Below are 21,768 nucleotides of genomic sequence, written 5' to 3' on the forward strand. Positions count from 1 at the left end.
TATGGTATTTTGAAGAACTCACTAAGCTTTGTGCTTACTGTGTTATATGTTTTGTGTTTCTGGTACTTCTCAAGATCATGAAAAGGCGCCAACTTGATTGTATACATACACACACCGGAGATTGTTTTATTATTGAGAGGATCCTAGAGTTTTATATACAATTTTCTTTTGGACATGAGTTTTGATGAATTAACATTGTGACATTTTGTGGTTTTATTATCGGAATGAATGTGTTTGAAATGTAAAAATTTGGTTAAAAATTTTACATCCTTACAAGATAATGAAAACCGTTGAAGAGAAAAATGATCAAATGGTTAACTCCCTGTGGTAGATCAATGTTGTTGATATTGAAACGACATTATCCCATGTTTGCCAAGCGGTAAATTATGTTCTGTCATGTCTTGTTCCATCCTGTCATGTCGTGATTTTCTTTATTTTTGTTTTTAGGTGTTGAAAGACTCATTGGTTTCGAAAGATGAGGTGAAACGACGTGGAATTGGGATGAAGAAGCTTGGAACAATATTGCAAGTAAGTTTTTATATTGTTAATTTAATAACATGTAATGTAGGAATAAACTAAGTTTATTGAGTATTACATTTCATGATTAATAAGTCCTAACTTGTTTGTTTTTTTTTTTCTCTTTAAAAAAATAGAAAAAAGGAAAAACTTATATGTTATTTCAATATTTGTTGTCAAAAAAACACTGTACAAAACTAAGATTTTAAAAATTAGAATTTATTTTTAATTAAGCAACCATGTATTACTTTATACCTAGTTTAATTATAAAATTATTATTATTATTTATGTCAACAAATCAACGTATAATTCTTGATATATTATTTGTGGCTTATTCACTTTAGATATTAATATTTAGATACATATTGGTTCGTAATATTAATTTTGTGAATTACAGCAAATTATCCTATAGTCAACCCACGTTACCTATATAAAAAGACATTACTCTATTAGAACTCTCTAAGAGACACTTCTCCAATCAAAAATGGAACTCCAGATCCCCTTTTCTCTCCTTTTCTTTGCTGCCATATTCTTCTTATTCTTCAAGGCGCTTAGAAGCTCCAACTCCCTTGATACAAACAAAAAGCTTCTTCCACAACCATGGAAGCTCCCTCTAATTGGACACATGCATCATTTCATTGGCACACTCCCTCACCGAGCTCTAGCAAACTTAGCCGATAAGCTAGGACCAGTCTTTTATCTTCAACTCGGTGAAGTGCCCGCTGTGGTAATATCATCTCCCCATTTGGCCAAAGAAGTCATGAAAACTCATGATCTCGCTTTTGCAGACAGACCCAAACTTTTAACTGCTGAAATCATTGCCTATAACTACACAGACATCGCCTTCTCCCCTTATGGGGAATACTGGCGACAGATTCGTAAGATATGCGTCTTGGAGCTTTTGAGTGCAAAAAAGGTCCAATCGTTTCGATCTATTCGTGAAGAAGAGTCTTGGAACCTCATCGAATCCATAGATATGCAGACATCAAAATCAATCAATCTTTCTGACAAGACTTTCACGTTGATAAACAACATCATTTGTAGAGTTGCGGTTGGGAGCAGATGCAAGGAGCAGGCAACACTCATTGCGTTGATTGAAAAGATTGTATCTTTATCCGGTGGTTTTGATGTGGTTGATATATTTCCATCTCTCAAAGTACTACATGTAGTTGCTGGCATGAGGAAAAAGTTAGTGAAGTTACACAAGAAAATCGATCAGATTTTTGATAGCATCGTAGAGGACCACCAAGAACGTCGTGCAGGTGGACACATCATAGACAATGAAGACCTTCTTGATGTTATATTGAGGCTTAAAGAAGATGGCGGGCTACAGTTTCCGTTAACTTCGGACAACGTCAAAGCAGTAATCCTGGTTAGTAACTATTTCATGTAAAATCTTGGTTTATCGTTTCAAAAATTCCTTCGCTAAAGAGGATCTTCTTCCCATGATTAACTCCTTTATATATTAAAGTTGCTTTACTTTAAAGCGTTAATTACTTAAAATTTTGTGAAACTTTAAATATCACATCTACGTTCGGAAATAATAATTTGTTTTCTAATTGGTGATTAACACATGATTAACGTTTTAAATGATAAATATCTATTATTGAATCTAATTATTATAGATAAATTAATGATGATCTCGCGTAATTAGTTTTTAGACATCATATTTTAGCGGTATCAAACTTTGAGCCGCTTTAAATACCACCCAGATTATACATAAGACCGGAGAGTGTGGGAGGGAAGGTTCCCTCACTTTTAGCGGACCATACCCCGTTTCCTCACTTTCGTTTCCCTCACTAAAAACCCAAGGGATGGGTGGAAACCCTTCCCTCACTCTTTGGTCCAATAAAACCACTTCCCCCGTTTTGGAATAAAAAAGAAAAAGAAAAAAGAAAAAAATGCATAGTCAATCGTTAGAAGAGAGAGAGAGAGAGCGGGACTCTCTCCCCCCACTCTCTTCCCGCAGCTTCTTTCCTGCACCCCCGGTGCGGTGTTTCACCATGCGGGAAGCCTTCCCGTGGCTTCCCCGCTCCCCACTCCGTCCGGCCTAATGTAACCAAAGTTTTTGGAAAACCTACCTAGAAATCAAATCGGTTGTCTTGTTGTTTTAATAGTTCAACTGGTCCGATCGTTTCCACGGTCAATACCGGATGAAACCGATATATATATATATATATATATATATATATATATATATATATATATATATATATATATACACACACACACACACACACACACACACACACACACACGTTGAAACTCAATATTTGAACGTCACGCATTCGCATGCAACGCAAATCCATTCTAATTAATACGGACTCGAAAATTTAATCACGTGCAACGAACGTCAATGCAACGTCATTCAAGTGGGATTTATTATTTATTTTCGTTTGTTTTCGTTTTTTTAATATTTTTATTTTTTTAACGAGAATAATTTTAAGAACATTTTAAACTAATATATTTTCGGTTTTAAGGTTTTTGATTTTCTTTTCCCTTTTTTATTTTTTTCTAAGTTTTTTCGTTTTCTTTAAAAGAAATTTGTTTTTTTGTTTGGTTTTTAATCATTTACTACATATTTGAAGTTAGTAGTATTTTTTTTTACTTTTTTGATTTTTTGATATTTAGATACTTTTTTGTTATTTTTTTATGTTTTCAACTAAATATCGGTTTAAGTTTTAAATTTTAACGATTATAAAAGTCTTAAATAATAAAAACATTAGGCATCATAATATTTTTCGTTCCTACTATTTTTGAATCATATTATTTTTTGATAATAACATTTTGAATCAAATTATTTTCCATCATAGCATTCTTGATCATATTATTTTTTTAATCATATGATTTTAGATCAATAATATATATAAAATTAAATAATTTTTTTTTCAATAATAAATAAAATTATCTTTTGTGAAAACGTATTCTTTATATACATAAAAAAAATACGTAAAAAAACATATTTTGTCTACATGAAAGAAAAAAAAAACTTTGTTATTATGAAATATGTTTTAAGATCATAGAGTAAATCACATGAATAGTCTCTATAATTTAGGGTAATTTGCGCGTTTGGTTACTAACTTATTTTTTAACTCAGAAGGTTCATACTATTTGTTTTTGTTATGCGTTTGGTTCCTGTTTTACCTAAAAAGATTATTTTTCTCTTGATTTTTTTTATTTTATTGAAATAAAAACACCCCCTACCCCACCTCCTCACCTTATCTTACCTACCTCATATATTTTTCTCTTTTAAATACTAGTCTTTTTAGGTAAGAAAGAGACGAAACACGTAACAGAAATAAACAGTAGAGACCTCCCGAGTTGAAAAAATAAGTTAGGAACCAATCATGCAAATTATACAAAATCATAGGGACCATTCGTGTAATTTAGTCTTTTTGATAATAACATTTTGAATCAAATTATTTTCCATCATAGTATTTTTGATCATATCAGTTTTTTATTTATATGATTTTAGATCACTAATATAAGCAATTAAATAAAGTTTTTTTTTCAAAAATAATAAAAGAAAAACTCTATTTTTTGCGAAAACGTATTTTTTATATACATAAAAATACGTAAAAAAAACTTATTTTGTCTACGTGAAGGGAAACAAAAAACTTTATTTATTATGAAATATGCTTTAAGATCATAGTAGTGTAATAACATATTCTGAAAAAATGTATTTTTTATGCGTTTAACTAATATGTTTTTGTATGATATTCTATTAAATTTTTTATGTATTTAAAAGTATATTTTCAGATTACAACAATTTAATAATACACTATACGAAACCATATTTTTTAAATGAATAAAACACATATTTTACATAAAAAAAATAGATATAAATCTTATTTTTCTACGTGAAAGGGAAAAAAACGGAACTTTTTGTTTTATGAAAACCTAAAAATATGTTTTAGGTTCATAAGAATTTAATAGCATATTATACAAAAATGTCATTTTTATGAAAACTTGAAAATATATTTTTGGTTAAACACAACTATTCCATCATTCATTTTAAGGACATGACCGATTGTGAGCGATGAACATCTCGATCTAATTAGAAGTTAGCAAATGTGTAACAGTTTACACCTAACTCTCATTCAAATACTTTGCAGATCTAAAACATTTCTTTCGTTCTTCGTAAGTACTTTAGAATGTTTCTTTCAGTCGTCTTATAACTTATTTGTAAATTATACTTGTATCTTTTCTCCATGCTTCAAACATACGATATGTTTTCCCTTTATCCATGACATGCTATATATGAAGAATCCAATCATATAAACAAATGCTATATAATCATTCTATCTAGCTCGAATTTTGTGATAAGATTCTGAGGCATGCTTAAAATGGTGTCACGTGGTACTGGAAAGAAAAACTCTCTTCGAGTCTTACATCTTACACCTTTCAAGATCTTAAAAATTAGTTCAATTTTACTTAATTATTTAAGTTGACATGATCTATCTGTATAGATATTTATTCCAAGAATTAATATGACATTCACATAAAATATTAGGAATGTAACTGCACTCCCACTAGCTATATTAAATACCATAATTTTCATTCATGTCACTTTTCACATTAAAATGTTGATTAATCGTTATAGTCTTACTATAATGAGAAAATCAAGTAAAGCCTACATTTGATTATCCTATATGGATTGCATCTCTACATGTTCATGGTTTTAATCCATTTGTCAAATTAAAAATATGATATAACAGTTTGGCAGTCTGAAGTGTTTACCATAAAACTTTCAACATCAAATATGATAAATCCAAATTTCTCTAGCTTCTAATGATTTCTACCATAGATGTGAACACTTTGTGTTCTATTAATTCTTGGTTCAACAAGCTATTATTGATTGCTAGTGCCAAAACTAATGCATTTAACTTTTGGTACATGAATTTCTTCAGATTCAATATTTCTCCCACATAGAAATTTGTTTTCTAAGAATTTCTCTTTTGGAATAACAATTAGTGGGATTGTTAAATTTTATCCTAAACAATCTTTTAGGATATTTTATATAGTGGAATAAAAAACAATAGGTGTAGTGGAAACATTAGACACTTTTTCAATATAAGACTTGATACGTGTTTCTTATGTAATCAGATCATCAACAACTAAATCAAATGTGGAAAGAGGGGTGTAATGGATCATTGTTTGATATAGGACTTCAAAATTATACAATAATACTTTAAAATATTGCACCAAACACATTTTCTCTTCTATCAATATAGGGTTTAGAAGATTTTAATTCAGAACAATCTATGAGAGCCAACTAATCCCAAAAATTAGGCATAATAAAATAAAATTCATGAATACTCTTGGTCTTCTGTTGGAGGGATCCAATAGTAGTTTCTAATTGATATTGCTTAGTAAAGTTAGATTTATTCTTTAGTCTTTCCAAGTGATCACAAACTTCCTATGTTGAATCATATTTTACCAATTGGGTGCTAAGTGATTGAAACAAAAAGTTATTAATCCAAGTGATAACCTTAGAATTATCGGTTTCCAAAGCATCAAGTAATATTACATAGTTAGCAGCTTTCTCATCTGATGGCTTTCCTTTGGCACATGTAACGATACCCTATATTTATTTACCCTTCATAACATTCTTCATCACATAACTCCAATACATATGATTTTCCAAGCTAGCTGAGTGCTAATAGACTACATAATGTCATATTTGAGAGCCATCTTGAACATACTTGTGACATCCCCAAATTCACGGTCATTTTAAAACTTTTATTTATGCTTATCAAAAAATCAGAGTATCCTTGTGGTGAAATTTGTTCCTAGAAAACATGCTAAAGATATTATCAAAGCATTTCCGAAGAAATGTATTTTTGTTAATATTAAAACATTGGAATACTATCGTCAATACAGAAACATAAGCTTAAACAGATCTTTCATTCATTTACATTAATGATGTACATCTCCTTTAATATCTCGATGTAATATATCTTCACATCGATACCAGTGATACAAATAAACTGAGTGGGTCAGGTTGGGAAACCTGATGAGTACATAAGGTTTTCAACCCACAATAATAAAGTTAATTTGTTTCTTCACATACTTCATGCCAAAGAATTAGCCTGATTACCATCCCCATTATCTTTATTTATTCTTCCCTAAGTGTCATCTCCTATATCGTATTTACTCTCAACGCCTTACATCACATGTCCTTATATGTTTGTTCCTAAGGACTTTTCCTAAGGATCATTGCATAAATCGCATAGACAGTACTGATTTGGGGATTACTCCCCCAATACATGTCAAGTAAGGGTTAGAGTATCATCACATGAATATGTAGTTACTACATCGCCTGAACTTATAATTCATCACCTAAAGGTTATGAGTCTGGTGATGTTTCCATATAACGTGTTTAGGTTAATCAGCGGTCTCCATTTATATTCTGGTAGATGACTACATCACATCATCACAGGTCAAGGTTATGTCATCTCCTAATCATTTCTCATCTCGTATCACCTAGTTATGATCACATATCTATCATCACCTAGTTATCATCACCTTTCCATCATCACATGTCTCTAATCACCCGTCTACCCATCTTTACCCAATATATTTATAGATATAAAAAAAAACATATACATTTTAAATAACGTAAAACATGTATAATCGTTTATCTAGCATAGTTATCAAGAACACAGATAATAAGCACATATAGCATGTATTAATATAAAATATTTCATATTTATGTGTAAGTTGAAAGTAACTATGCACTCACTTGTTATAGTGATGACTCGAATTCGGGCAGTGCTTCGCTTCTAACAATTTTCTTTTCCTTCGACGAAACCTAGTATCGTTATTACTAAGATTTAGTCTAATATTTATTGCGACTAATTGTTAGTCTAGATTTATTATTAACTCAAGGTCTGCGTCATGATCTATCAAGTAAGGAACAACCAGGTAGGATCATATCGAATGTAGGGTCCGTTTGGTATACAAAGTATACTGTTTAGAAAGCCCACTTTAAACATCTCACTAAATCACAGCCTAGACATCACCACGTAAGTAGATCAAAAAGTATAAAGACTTAGAATCACTAATAAATCTTGTTTATTCATAATAACGATAATGAACTTAAACATAAGTTATACTTAAAGTAGGGTAAACATAACTCACTTACAAGGGGGTTTAGCGAGGAACCGAGCTCTGCTCGGTCAAAACTTCTAAGTCGAAAGCTCTTCTTCTCGGAGCCATCTAGTGCTCTGGGACTCAATACTAACTCCTAAGATAGGCTAGAGAAAAGCCTTGCGGCTTTAGTGGGATTTGGGAGAGAAGAGTTTGAATTGTGTGAAGAAATAGGGTGATTTGCGTCTCTATTTATAGGCTGGAAACTAACCAACACGACGTGTTCTGAGCATCAACACATCATGTTGAGGTGCCAAGTATCACCATCTGGCGGCAAGGCATGGGGAAGAAGCAATGGCTCCGATCGGGCCACGTGTCACTCGCAGATTACTCCAAAAAGTAATTATCTTCTAAAATCCATAACATTCGCATACGAGCTCCGTCTTTGACGTTCTTTATATCCACGTGTAGCTAACGACGTGATCTACAACTTATTTTTAGACTCCGTAGGCTAATTTTGAATTTATATTTAAAGTTATATTTTAATAGGCTAAGAAAGTTAAAGTTCGTTAAAAATTCATAACTTTGTCATCCGATGTCCATTTTCGACTTTCTTTATATCGTTGAGCTCCTATTAAAGAGATCTTTGAATCTTATTTAGGTTGTGTTAGCTAAAAATCGATCGATCTAAAATTTGATTTTTGGGTTGTATACTGCTATGCAAAATTTAAGAAAAATCGTACTTCCTCATATGACGTAAGATTTGGACTTTCTCTATATGCACACTCTTGGTTAAATGTCTACTCTGACTTTTATTTAGATCTATAAGCGTAAAAAAAATACTTTATCAAAAATTCACTATTTATGTTACGTGGTGCCGTGTCAGTTTATCAGATTTCAACGTTATTTATATGTACGGAATCCTTCTGACATATACTATAACATTCGTTAAGATTACATATCCTAAATAATCTTATATCAAAAAGTCATTTTTAACGATTATTATCTCTAAATTGACTAGCCCAAATCTTCGGGTGGTACAATTATCTACCGTTAGGATGATTATATCCTAGAATCATCAACAAAATAGGGCTTGTATAATGACTCCGTATGTTATCTTTTCATCCTAGGTAATAACCGTAACTCTTATGTCCTTTCAAATGATTATCTAACTCTTGGACTTCTTGACTAGTGGCAATGCTCAATCTTGCACCCGGTCTTCATAATATGTTGGACTTTCAATGGTAACCTTCAAGTTACAAACCCGATCTTTATTTGAGATTCTTGCTCCTTCGTAAACAAACTTCACTTAATTTAAGTTCTTTACTTCGATTATCCTAACAGACTGATGGATCATTTTCTAATGACCTCTTTTCGTATGATGCAACGCTTTAGACTCATGCCTTTTGGAGTCAAATTTCAGGACATAATATATCTTCCTTTATGTTCAAATGTGATATAATCATATTCTAGCATGCAACTCTTCTAGATACAAGCTTCTTACTTTATCAACGATTGTGATACTTCTATTGATCGCTTCGATTATCTTTTACTTCAATCTTCTGACTTAAGTCATATGCTACATCGATCTTGGTTCTATGAACCATGTAATGTAGTAGTGTTAATCATGATGACATATGCGGGAATTGATAAGATCTAGTGAACCATGTCGGAATCATGAACATGAAGAACACAAGAGTAAATAAATCGTTTACGCTCTCTTTAGTTTTTAGAAATAGTACAAGTAGGTTTGAAATAATTCTCTCTTTAAAATTAATCACACTAAAGTTCTTCATTTGATAAAATGAGTGTCACTCACTTCCTTATAAAGGAAAGACAACTCATTACACACATACAAAGGAGTAAGCACACATGACATCCAAGAGTGACTTTGCACCCTAACATTCTCCCCTTCAAAGATAGGATTGGATGTCCCTACTTCAATATCCAATGAGCTCGCGCGATCAAGACCAACTCCCCCTCAAAGTAATACAGATCTTCAAATCCGCAAATGAATACCTGAGAAGCTTCGAATACCCACTCTTCATTCTCCCCCTTTTTATAATAAAAAAGTGATTACGAACCCACTAACGTTGAGAAGTGACCAATGAATAATATTGACAAACCTCCCCATTGATGCGTGCCAAAAATAAAACCGCGAAAAACTTGCATGGAAAAACAATCACGAAAAAGTTATGAAAATTTTCCAATTTTTTGGGAAAAATTTCAACTTTTGGGTGAGAGTTGCAAGAATTTTGAAAATCCGGGTAAAAACTACCAATATCAGAATTCCGCAGGGACCTGTTGTGCCAAAAAGAGTCTTAGATGCGAAACTTTACCTTAATTGCGAAACTAGGTATAAAGTGTTAATTTGCTTTAACTACAGGGGCCTGAAATGTAAATTCCTCCATTTCTCAAAAAATTTTGGCCAATTTCAAAGTTGCATAAATTCTGTCATGTTTTCGAAACATCAAGTACTCGAAATGAATAGTATGCATTCTTTTCAACAAATTGATCCCATTTCGAATGTGGACCTTTTCTGTCACTTCATTGAAAGATCAGGGATTCAAATCGACATGATGTGTTTCTTCTTTACTTCGTTGCCCATAAACAAATGGTGATGTTTTACCATAAAAAAGTCAAAATTGAAACTCCTATGCGAAGTCTGCAACATCGAAACTCGAGTTCGACATCCAACCTTCAACAAGACGCATCGATACTCGACTCCAACCCTTAAAAATTAGCCTCTCAACCTTGATTCTTATATGACCCATTTCGAAATAAGTCGATTCTCAGCCTTCCAAATCAAACCTTCAAGCTTGATTCTTGACTCCAACCCGTCGACTTCGACTATCGACTCCTAAGCTCAACTCCAAGAATTCAAAATCAGCAATTAGCCATCGACATTGTGTTAGTAAGCTCGTCATCGAACCGTGTACAGCTCCTTTAAACTCGATACATGTCTATAACAACATCAATACCCAACAAGTCCTTCGAAATCAATACTACCATTTCAAAATCAATAAGCAATACTTCAAAATCGATCACTTAAACCTCGACATCAAGTAATGTGAAGACATGTTCAATGTCCACAAAATCGACTTAGACCCCAAGCCATCGATTATTTCCCATTCGATTGTATATCTCAATACACCTATTTCGAAGTATACAAAAATCAACACTCGATATTGAATCCCTTTTTCAGTACTAGGACATCGTTTCTTTAGTTAATAATCATCGACATCAAAACCAAAATTATTCATCCCACAATATCGATACCCAAACACAGTTGACCCTCAGTATCGATTCTAAACCATCGGTCAACACACCTTCAAACTCAATGCCAATCCTACTTGCCAAAATTTATTGACACCAAAAAAAAACATAAGACCATCAAAATCGAACCATTTACTCATTTGAAGTCGGAATTGCAAGTCACTATTCAAACTATGTTTTTAACCATAAAACTTTAAGGCTTAAATCGATTAACCCCAAATCAAAATTCAGAATTCAACTATAAATTCAAAAGAATTAATCAATAGCGAAGCCTTCTTCATCTTAAACATCAAAACCGGAAATGGTTTTGACTCCAATAACGCATCAAACAAAATTGATACACCATTAATAGACCAAATAACGAACATCAATTTCAACCGAATCGAACAATAACATCACCTCAAATTTCATTTCGACCCTGAGCAAACACAATTGACTCAAATATGTTTTACAATGTCTAAATAATCGAGTTCGATTTCTAATCCAAAACAAAAAAAATGCACTCGACTAGATTCAGAAGTCAACGCATTGAAAGTAATTTTGATGATAATTGTGTTATGATATTGGGCTTTGATTTGTTTAAGAACAGTAAGAATATGAGTTATTGGGTTAGTAATCAATAACGAATGGATTAATTTTGTATTGGGCTTTGAATGTAACTGTTAACAGTAACAATCAAAATTGGGATTTATAATTTTGGTGAACAGTAATGAATATGATTTTTGTTATGTTCTTGATCTACTGAAAGAAAAATATTGGATCATAGCAATGGGGATTGAAATAGATTTGATCCAATGAAACAAAGCAATCCAAAATGAAAAACACAAAACACAAAACATGAATTGAAAACATGAACGTTTTGGAATTCATTTGATAATTTGAGATACCTTTTTAATGATCTGAGTTCCATTTTCAACGAACGAATAAAATTCTGAAGATCTTGGTTTTTTGTTGGAAGAAGAAAATCTCCAATTTGAACATTCTACCACTCACGATGTGTGTTGTACAACTCATTCTTCATGTTCTTCAACGATATAAAGTCATATTCATAAGAACGAGTAACACTTTTGGGTTTTGAATTCAAATTCATTGCAACATTTGGAGATTGTTGCTTTGGATCCCAAATTTGCTTCATAGATTTTTGCTTCATAACAACGTTTGACAATTTTTGTGAATAAACCCATTTGTTCTTACATTTGATCTTCTTCTTCTTTTACATTTTAATATTCTTAGATCTTGAAGATTTGAATTCATGAACAAACCTACTTTCCACAACTTTAACTTGACAAGTTTGCATAATGTATTTTGGAGTTTAATATTTGTGAATTTCATGGATTCATGGTTTTCGATAAGGAATCATTCCTTCAAACGGATCACAAGAACCCAAAATATCATCGACCTGAACTCCAATCGAGCAAAAAACTTTTTCATCTTCATGAGAATCAACTTGATATTCTAATCATGAAACTAGGTATAAAGTGTTAATTTGCTTTAACTATAGGGGCCTGAAATGTAAATTCCTCCATTTCTCAAAAAATTTTGCTCAATTTCAAAGTTGCATAAATTCTGCCATGTTTTCGAAACATCAAGTACTCGAAATAAATAGTATGCATTCTTTTCAACAAATTGATCCCATTTCGAATGTGGACCTTTTCTGTCACTTCATTGAAAGATCAGGGATTCAAATCGACATGTTGTGTTTCTTCTTTACTTCGTTGCCCATAAACAAATGGTGATGTTTTACCATAAAAAAGTCAAAATTGAAACTCCTATGCGAAGTCTGCAACATCGAAACTCGAGTTCGACATCCAACCTTCAACAAGACGCATCGATACTCGACTCCAACCCTTAAAAATTAGCCTCTCAACCTTGATTCTTATATGACCCATTTCGAAATAAGTCGATTCTCAGCCTTCCAAATCAATCCTTCGAGTCTGATTCTTGACTCCAACCCGTCGACTTCGACTATCGACTCCTAAGCTCAACTCCAAGAATTCAAAATCAGCAATTAGCCATCGACATTGTGTTAGTAAGCTCGTCATCGAACCGTGTACAGGTCCTTTAAACTCGATACATGTCTATAACAGCATCAATACCCAACAAGTCCTTCGAAATCAATACTACCATTTCAAAATCAATAAGCAATACTTCAAAATCGATCAGTTAAACCTCGACATCAAGTAATGTGAAGACATGTTCAATGTCCACAAAATCGACTTAGACCCCAAGCCATCGACTATTTCCCATTCGATTGTATATCTCAATACACCTATTTCGAAGTATACAAAAATCAACACTCGATATTGAATCCCTTTTTCAGTACTAGGACATCGTTTCTTTAGTTAATAATCATCGACATCGAAACCAAAATTATTCATCCCACAATATCGACACCCAAACACAGTTGACCCTCAATATCGATTCTAAACCATCGATCAACACACCTTCAAACTCAATGCCAATCCTCCTTGCCAAAATTGACTATTGACACCAAAAAAAACATAAGACCATCAAAATCGAACCATTTACTCATTTGAAGTCGGAATTGCAAGTCACTATTCAAACTATGCTTTTAACCGTAAAACTTTCAGGCTTAAATCGATTAACCCCAAATCAAAATTCAGAATTCAACTATAAATTCAAAAGAATTAATCAATAGCGAAGCCTTCTTCATCTTAAACATCAAAACCGGAAATGGTTTTGACTCCAATAACGCATCAAACAAAATTGATACTCCATTAATAGACCAAATAACGAACATCAATTTCAACCGAATCGAACAATAACATCACCTCAAATTTCATTTCGACCCTGAGCAAACACAATTGACTCAAATATGTTTTACAATGTCTAAATAATCGAGTTCAATTTCTAATCCAAAACAAAAAAAAAATGCACTTGACTAGATTCAGAAGTTAACGCATTGAAAGTAATTTTGATGATAATTGTGTTATGATATTCGGCTTTGATTTTTTTAAGAACATTAAGAATATGAGTTATTGGGTTAGTAATCAATAACGAATGGATTAATTTTGTATTGGGCTTTGAATGTAACTGTTAACAGTAACAATCAAAATTGGGATTTATAATTTTGGTGAACAGTAATGAATATGATTTTTGTTATGTTCTTGATCTACTGAAAGAAAAATATTGGATCATAGCAATGGGGATTGAAATAGATTTGATCCAATGAAACAAAGCAATCCAAAATGAAAAACACAAAACACAAAACATGAATTGAAAACATGAACGTTTTGGAATTCATTTGAGAATTTGAGATACCTTTTTAATGATCTGAGTTCCATTTTCAACGAACGAATAAAATTTTGAAGATCTTGGTTTTTTGTTGGAAGAAGAAAATCTCCAATTTGAACATTCTACCACTCACGATGTGTGTTGTACAACTCATTCTTCATGTTCTTCAACGATATAAAGTCATATTCATAAGAACGAGTAACACATTTGGGTTTTGAATTCAAATTCATTGCAACATTTGGAGATTGTTGCTTTGGAACCCAAATTTGCTTCATAGATTTTTGCTTCATAACAACGTTTGACAATTTTTGTGAATAAACCCATTTGTTCTTACATTTGATCTTCTTCTTCTTTTACATTTTAATATTCTTAGATCTTGAAGATTTGAATTCATGAACAAACCTACTTTCCACAACTTTAACTTGACAAGTTTGCATAATGTATTTTGGAGTTTAATATTTGTGAATTTCATGGATTGATGGTTTTCAATAAGGAATCATTCCTTCAAACGGATCACAAGAACCCAAAATATCATCGATCTGAACTCCAATCGAGCAAAAAACTTTTTCATCTTCATGAGAATCAACTTGATATTCTAATCATGAACTTGAAGAACACCAAGAACATCACATTGAACTCCATAATCTTGAACTTAAACATACTTAAGATCATGGAGATCACATGGGTTTTCAACAAGAGAAACATATTTGTTAACAAACCAATCTCTTTCTTCTCCTTCCTTCTGATATTCACTCCAAGATACCACACTCATAGAGAATTCAACCAAGCGTCCAAACTTCAAAACTGGTTTAAAAATCAATCTTCCATTATCATCCTTCAAACCTCCATAAGAAACCATAGTATTCCATGAAATCAACCCACCTTTCAACAATAATCCATAGAATTGACTTTCGTTGACTTTGTATTTGACATCATCAATGATCACAACCCAAGAATCATAAGGAAATTACACCATCTTTGATCAATCAATAAGATCTTATGTTTTTATAGACAGATAAAGTGATTTTGAATGGCTTTTCTAGAGAGAGAAAGAAAAAATCACTTGAATTATAGTGAAGAAAATCGAGTAATAAACAGAATCAATGAACAGTTCAATTTCTAGAATCCAAAATCTCTCTAAAACACGAAGATCAAAACACAATGAAGAATCAACAAATCAAAAATGTTATCATGCCTCAATTCTTGATCAAATCAATAACACTTGCTCTGATACCAACCGTACTAGTTTTAATCATGATGACATATGTGAAATTGATAACATCTAGTGAATCACTCTAAGAAACCATGAACATGAATAACACAATAGTAAATAAATTGTTTAAGCTCTCGTTAGTTTTTAGAAAGAGTACAAGTGGGTTTGCAATAATTTTCTCTCTAATCTAATCACTATATAGTTCTTCCTTTGATAAGGTGAGTGTCACTCACTCCCTTATAAAACAAAGACAACTCATTACACACATAAAAAGGTGTAAGCACACATGACATACAAGAGTGACTTTACACCCTAACAGGTAACATACTCATCTTATCCATATTTGATTTGATATGACCACTACGGTCAGAATAAAACATCAACTTAGTCATTACCGAAACAATGGTAATGAAGTACATGAACAAAACAAAATCAATTACTAACACATTGGTAACCTTGTGACTTTCCCTAATCCAAGTGCGAGTCCTGTGCTTCTGGTAGTATAGGCCTTTACTACCTTTCACACCTACCTATACTTGCCCCAAGTATTGTCTCCCAGTCCCTAAGTTCTTATTTCCTAAAGTCACAAAGCAATTTAACATATACGAATGTGTGTAAATAATCATAAAAAATTCCATAGACTCTTCTAGGACTTCTTGCATGCATATCTTTAATCATCAATTTTGCTTCAACTTAGTTGGTGATGGAAATGCCAGATGATAGGACAACTTTAGGAATTACACCAATCGTTGTATCATCCCGCCAATCAAATGTGTACATTCGGATGTATCGTACTACTCTAAATGTACTATTATAATATCAAACACATTCTAAAGGAAAGATACCATTCTTATGATATCTTCTGTTTGGTGTCATTCACTATCGTAAGTCCTCATATTACTTAAATTTATTGAGTTCATTATCAATATTTTCACTGTGACGATATGTTCATGGAAGCATGCGTTCAGTGTATCGGGACAAGAATATAGATAGAGAAGGTTTAGATGTGTAATGCTCCTTATTACTCAAGAAAATTACATAGTAGTTCTAATACCGTAATTAACCGTTTAGAAATCAAAACACATAAAATTTCCAGATCCTTTCAGCAACAGACCACAGATCCGAACAAATAATGACATCATAAAGCATCACAAATCATTTAGCACATAAAAGCATTTTAGGCATCTTCCTTAAATTAGCTAGTGCTTATGTGTATGCAGGTGTACTACCAAAAATATATTAGACACACTCCTCACGGTCATCGCTTAGCATTCTGCATTTATGTCTAGAAATAATTCCATACACCTAGTTCGCTTAAACAAATGCTCTGATACCAACTATGACATCCCCAAATTCACGGTCATTTTAAAAAAATTTCTTATGCTTATCAGAAAATCAGAGTATCCTTTTTGAAAAATAGTATGGCGGAATTTGTTCCCAGAGAACTTGCTAAAGATATTATCAAAGCATTTCTGAAGAAATGTATTTTTGTTTATATTAAAACATGGGGATGTCATAGTCATAGAAACATAAGTATAAACAGACCTTAAATTCATTTATACTAATGATTTATATCTCCTTTAATCTCTCAGTGTAATATATCATCACATCGATACCTGTGATACAAATAAACTGAGTGGATAAGGTTAGCAAAACCTGGTGAGTATATAGGGTTTTCAACCCATAATAATATAGTTACTTTGTTTGTTCAAATACTTCATGGCAAACAATTAACCTGATTACCCCCTCCCCATTATTTTTATTTATTCTTCCCTAAGGGTTATCTCCTATATCATATTTACCTCTCATCGCCTTACATCGCATTTCCTTATATGATTTTTCCAAAGGATCGTCGCCTACATCACATAGACAGTATTGATTCAGGGATTACTCCCCCAATACATGTACAGTAAGGGTTAGAGTATCATCGCATGAATACGTATTTACTGCGTCACCTTAACTTGTAATTCACCACCTACAGGTCATGAGGCTGCCGGTGTTTCCAGTTAACTTTGTTCAGATTGCTTAGTGGTTGCCATCTATACTCTGGTAGATGACTACATCGCAACTTCACAACATCGCAGGTCTAGGTTATGGAATCTCCTAATCATATCACATCTTTCATCTCATATTGATCACTGCATTTCTATCATCACCTAATTATCAAAACCCTTCTATCAACACCTATCTCTCATCACCTGTCTACCTATCTTACCCAATATATTTATACGTATAAAAAATACATATACATTTTAAATCATGTAAAACATGTATAAATCATTCATTTAGCATAGATACCAAGAACACGGATAATAAACACATATAGCATGTATTAATATTAAGTACTTCATATCTATGTGTAAGATGAATGTAACTATGTAATCACTTGTTAAGGTGATTACTCGAAATTCGGGCAGCGCTTCGCTTCTAACAATTTTCTTTATCTTCGACGAAACCTAGTATCATTATTACTAAATTTTAGTCTAAATTTATTGCGACTAATTATTAGTAAGCAGCAACCAGGTAGGATCATATCATAGGTAGGGTTTGTTTGGTATACGAAGTATGCTGTTTGGAAAGCCAACTTTAAACACCTCACGAAATCACAACCTAGACATCATCCCTGTATGTAGATCAATCAGTATAATGAGTTGGAATCACTGATAATTCTTGTTTATATGTTCATAATAACGATAATGAACTTAAACATAAGTTATACTTAAAGTAAGGTAACTATAACTCACTTTCAAGGGGGTTTTGCGAGGAATCAGGCTCTTTACGGGCAGAACTTCTAAGCCAAAATCTCTTTTTCACGGAGCCTTCTGGCGTTCTGAGACTCGCTACTAACTCCTAAGAAGGGCTACAGAAAAGCCTTGAGGCTTTTTAGGATTTGGGAGAGAAGAGTTAGAAAGTTGTGAAGAAATGGGGTGACTTGAGCCTCTATTTTTAGGCTTGAAACTGACCAACACGACATGTTCTGATCCCCATCATGTCGTTTTAAGGTGCCAAGTGTCACTATCTGGTGGCAAGGCATGGTGAAGAAGCAGTGATTTAGATTGCGCCACATGTCACTCACAAATTACTCCAGAAACTAATTATCTTCTAAAATCCGTAACTTTCACATACAAGCTCCGTTTTTGACGTTCTTTATATTCACCCGTAGGTAGTGACGTTATCTATAACTTTTTTTAGACTCCGTCGGCTAATTTTGAATTTCTTATTACAGTTATACTTTAACATGCTTAGATAGCTAAAGTCCGTTAAAAATTCATAAGCTTGTCATCTGACGTCCGTTTTCGACTGTCTTTATACCATTGAGCTCCTATTAATGAGATCTTCATTTCTCATTTAGTTTGTGTTGGCTAAAAATTGATCGATCTAAAATTTGATTTTCGGGTTGTATATTTTTATGTAAAATCTTAGAAAAATCATAACTTCCTCATACAAAGTCATATTTTGACGTTCTCTATATGCACACTCTCGATTTAACATCTAATACGACTTTCATTTAGATCTCTAAGGATAAGAAGTAATTTATCAAAAACTCACTTATTACATTATGCGGTGTCATGTCGGTTTAGTCATAAAACTTCGATGCGTAATAACTTCTTTGTTATTCGTGAGATTTCAACGTTCTTTATATGTACGTAATTCTTCTGACATATACTATACATTTGTTAAGATTATTTATCCTAAATAATCTTCTATTTAAAAGTCATTTTTAATGTTTATCATCTCTAAATTGACTAGCTCGAATCTGCGGGCATTACAATAATCAAACCAAATGAATACGAATATCGAAAATGAAGAAAAAGACGAACAAGAAAATAACTACAATAAAAAAATTCTTAAAATAGTGATGAATAGTAAAGGTTCGTATAATGCTTAGATATCATATCAAAGTAATAGCAAAGACAAGACGTGTCTATGGTTTTATTATGATGAAAATGACATTTACAATATAAAGGAAAAGATAATTATATACAAGAAAGTTATCGGGGTTAACCCAACTAAAGGGCCATATAAAAGGCCCAACAAAAGCCAAGGCCAATACTTTATAACAATAACGATGTTCATCTTTTTAAAGTCTATACCAATTACAATTTACCTCTATTATTCGGTTTCTGATCTATAATTTTATTTTATTATGGCACAGGACATGTTTTCCGCTGGAACACATACATCTGCCGTGACACTTCAATGGGCAATGTCAGAACTAATAAAAAATCCAAAGGTGATGACAAAAGCGCAAGCAGGGTTGAGGCATGTACTAAAGGGAAGGGAAAGGATTTATGAGTCAGATATTCAAGACCTTGACTACTTAAAACTAGTAATCAAGGAAACCTTGAGGTTGCACCCACCACTTCCTTTATTACTCCCTAGGGAGGCTCGAGTGAAGTCTGAGATTGGTGGATACCAAATTCCTGCCAATACAAAAGTTATGATTAATGTGTGGAAAATAGGACGTGATCCAAAATACTGGATAAATCCAAACAATTTCATACCTGAACGATTTAGTGATAATGCAATTAACATGTTAGGAAAAGATTTCGAGTTTCTCCCATTTGGGGCTGGAAGAAGAATGTGTCCTGCCATGAATTTGGGGTTGATCAACGTCGAGCTTCCACTTGCTATGCTACTTCACCACTTCAATTGGGAACTCCCAGATGGAGCAACATCAGAAACCCTAGATATGAGCGAGAGTTTTGGAGCGGCTCTTAAACGGAAACATGAGTTGTATTTAGTTCCAAGTGCTTGGTAACACAAACTAAAGCATATGTTTTTCATGATGCATGTGACTTAAGGATTATTTAATACATGATAATTTTCTTTATATATATATATATATATATATATATATATATATATATATATATATATATATATATATATATATATTATCCATTTACCCGTGCCAAGCGCCGAGTGCGGATATTTTATTCAAAAATTAAATTGTACAGACGATTAATTCTTTTGCACAAATAGTTTACTACATATAAACAATTATTAGTAACAGTCATGGTAGCGGAAATTAAATTAATAAAAAATAAAAATAAAAAGTTAGAATTCTTTATAAATATACATGAAGACATGATTGATTGTGCATTATTAATTGTGCAACTCATTTTAATACACCACATTTGATAAAAATATTTATTTAGATGAAGTATACTTTATGATAAAATAATAATCATGTTGCACATATACATGCATTTTTGTACATTTATATCAAGTTGTGTCACATCATTAGACCTATTTTTTTCTACAATCAACATGTCAAACTGTGCAAATGTCAAAAATAATAATATATAAATGTGCACTCTTGATTACAAACCAGATTAAATATATTTGTTTTTTTTCAGTATAATTATGATTTATGTTGTTTTTTTTTTGTCACAACAGATAGGTAAAAGATAAATCGACACTTAGGTAGAGTTCGTTAATTGGTCTAGGTAGTCGATTGAGGTCAAGCAACTAATTGACATATAGACAAAAATTTATATATTCTAAGAAAATAAATATATGAAATTTTGAAATTTTGAGATTCTGGATGTAATATTTGAAATTTTGAAATCTTTCAAAATTTAAAAATCGAAAATGTAGACCGTGAAATAAGAGTTGATAGTTTAACCCGAGAGTACTGCCGTGAAAAAGGTTTGTACATAGTTTTTTTCAATTAGACGATAAAAATAAAAATTGAAAGTAAAATGCAATAATAAAAAATTTCTTATAGTTTCGTGTCTGCCCTGTCTGCCCATAATTTTTTTTCATAAATATGTCATATTACAAATAATAACATCAAAATATTATTTACGATGTACGTTGTTTTGAATAAAAAATTATTTGATGTTGATGTTCTATGTTTAAAATAAAAACACTCTACTATATATGGTTGGAAGTAAACAGTGAGGGTTGTTTTGGATAAAAAATAAAAGTAAGTTATTATAAGAATTTATTTACAAAATATTGTTCAAAGACAAACAACTATACTCGATGATATATTCGGCAAGAAAGTTCAAATTCAAAATATAAAAATCCTTATCACAATTAACATAAAGAAATGTTAAAGAAGATGGTGATTTACATTTGCAAATGAATTTCTTAATTCATTAAAACCGATGTTTGGTATATAGTTATCAAAATAATTTTGAAATATGGAATTAAATATACTTTTAGAGAATATATTTATTCTTGTAAAGAAATATGGTTATTTCCCTTTAAACAACTAATTTATATTTTATCACTATAAATTTTGTATATGAGAAAATAGGTAAATAATTTAGAAGGTTTAATTTATTTTATAAAATAAAAAGATAACAAATATATTATCTTTTTATTTAATAGATGAGATAGCTTGCTTCCATTTGTAAAGTAGAGGATAGTTTAACATTTAATTAGTACCAACGTAATAATCA

At 32.0% G+C, this 21,768-nt stretch overlaps 1 protein-coding gene across 1 annotated transcript; it reads left to right on the plus strand.

The window, feature by feature from the left end:
* Positions 1-991: 991 nt before the first annotated feature.
* Positions 992-20,168, plus strand: LOC145050660 (germacrene A hydroxylase-like). The gene is made up of 2 exons (XM_078998875.1): positions 992-1,888; positions 19,509-20,168. The coding sequence occupies exons 1-2, from the start codon at positions 1,001-1,003 to the stop codon at positions 20,112-20,114; spliced, it is 1,494 nt and encodes a 497-aa protein (XP_078855001.1). The 5' UTR covers positions 992-1,000; the 3' UTR covers positions 20,115-20,168.
* The last annotated feature ends 1,600 nt before the right edge of the window (positions 20,169-21,768 follow it).

Source organism: Lactuca serriola, chromosome 1 (assembly GCF_051521515.1).
Source record: "Lactuca serriola cultivar US96UC23 chromosome 1, Lser_US96UC23_V15, whole genome shotgun sequence".
Lineage (NCBI taxonomy): Eukaryota > Viridiplantae > Streptophyta > Magnoliopsida > Asterales > Asteraceae > Lactuca > Lactuca serriola.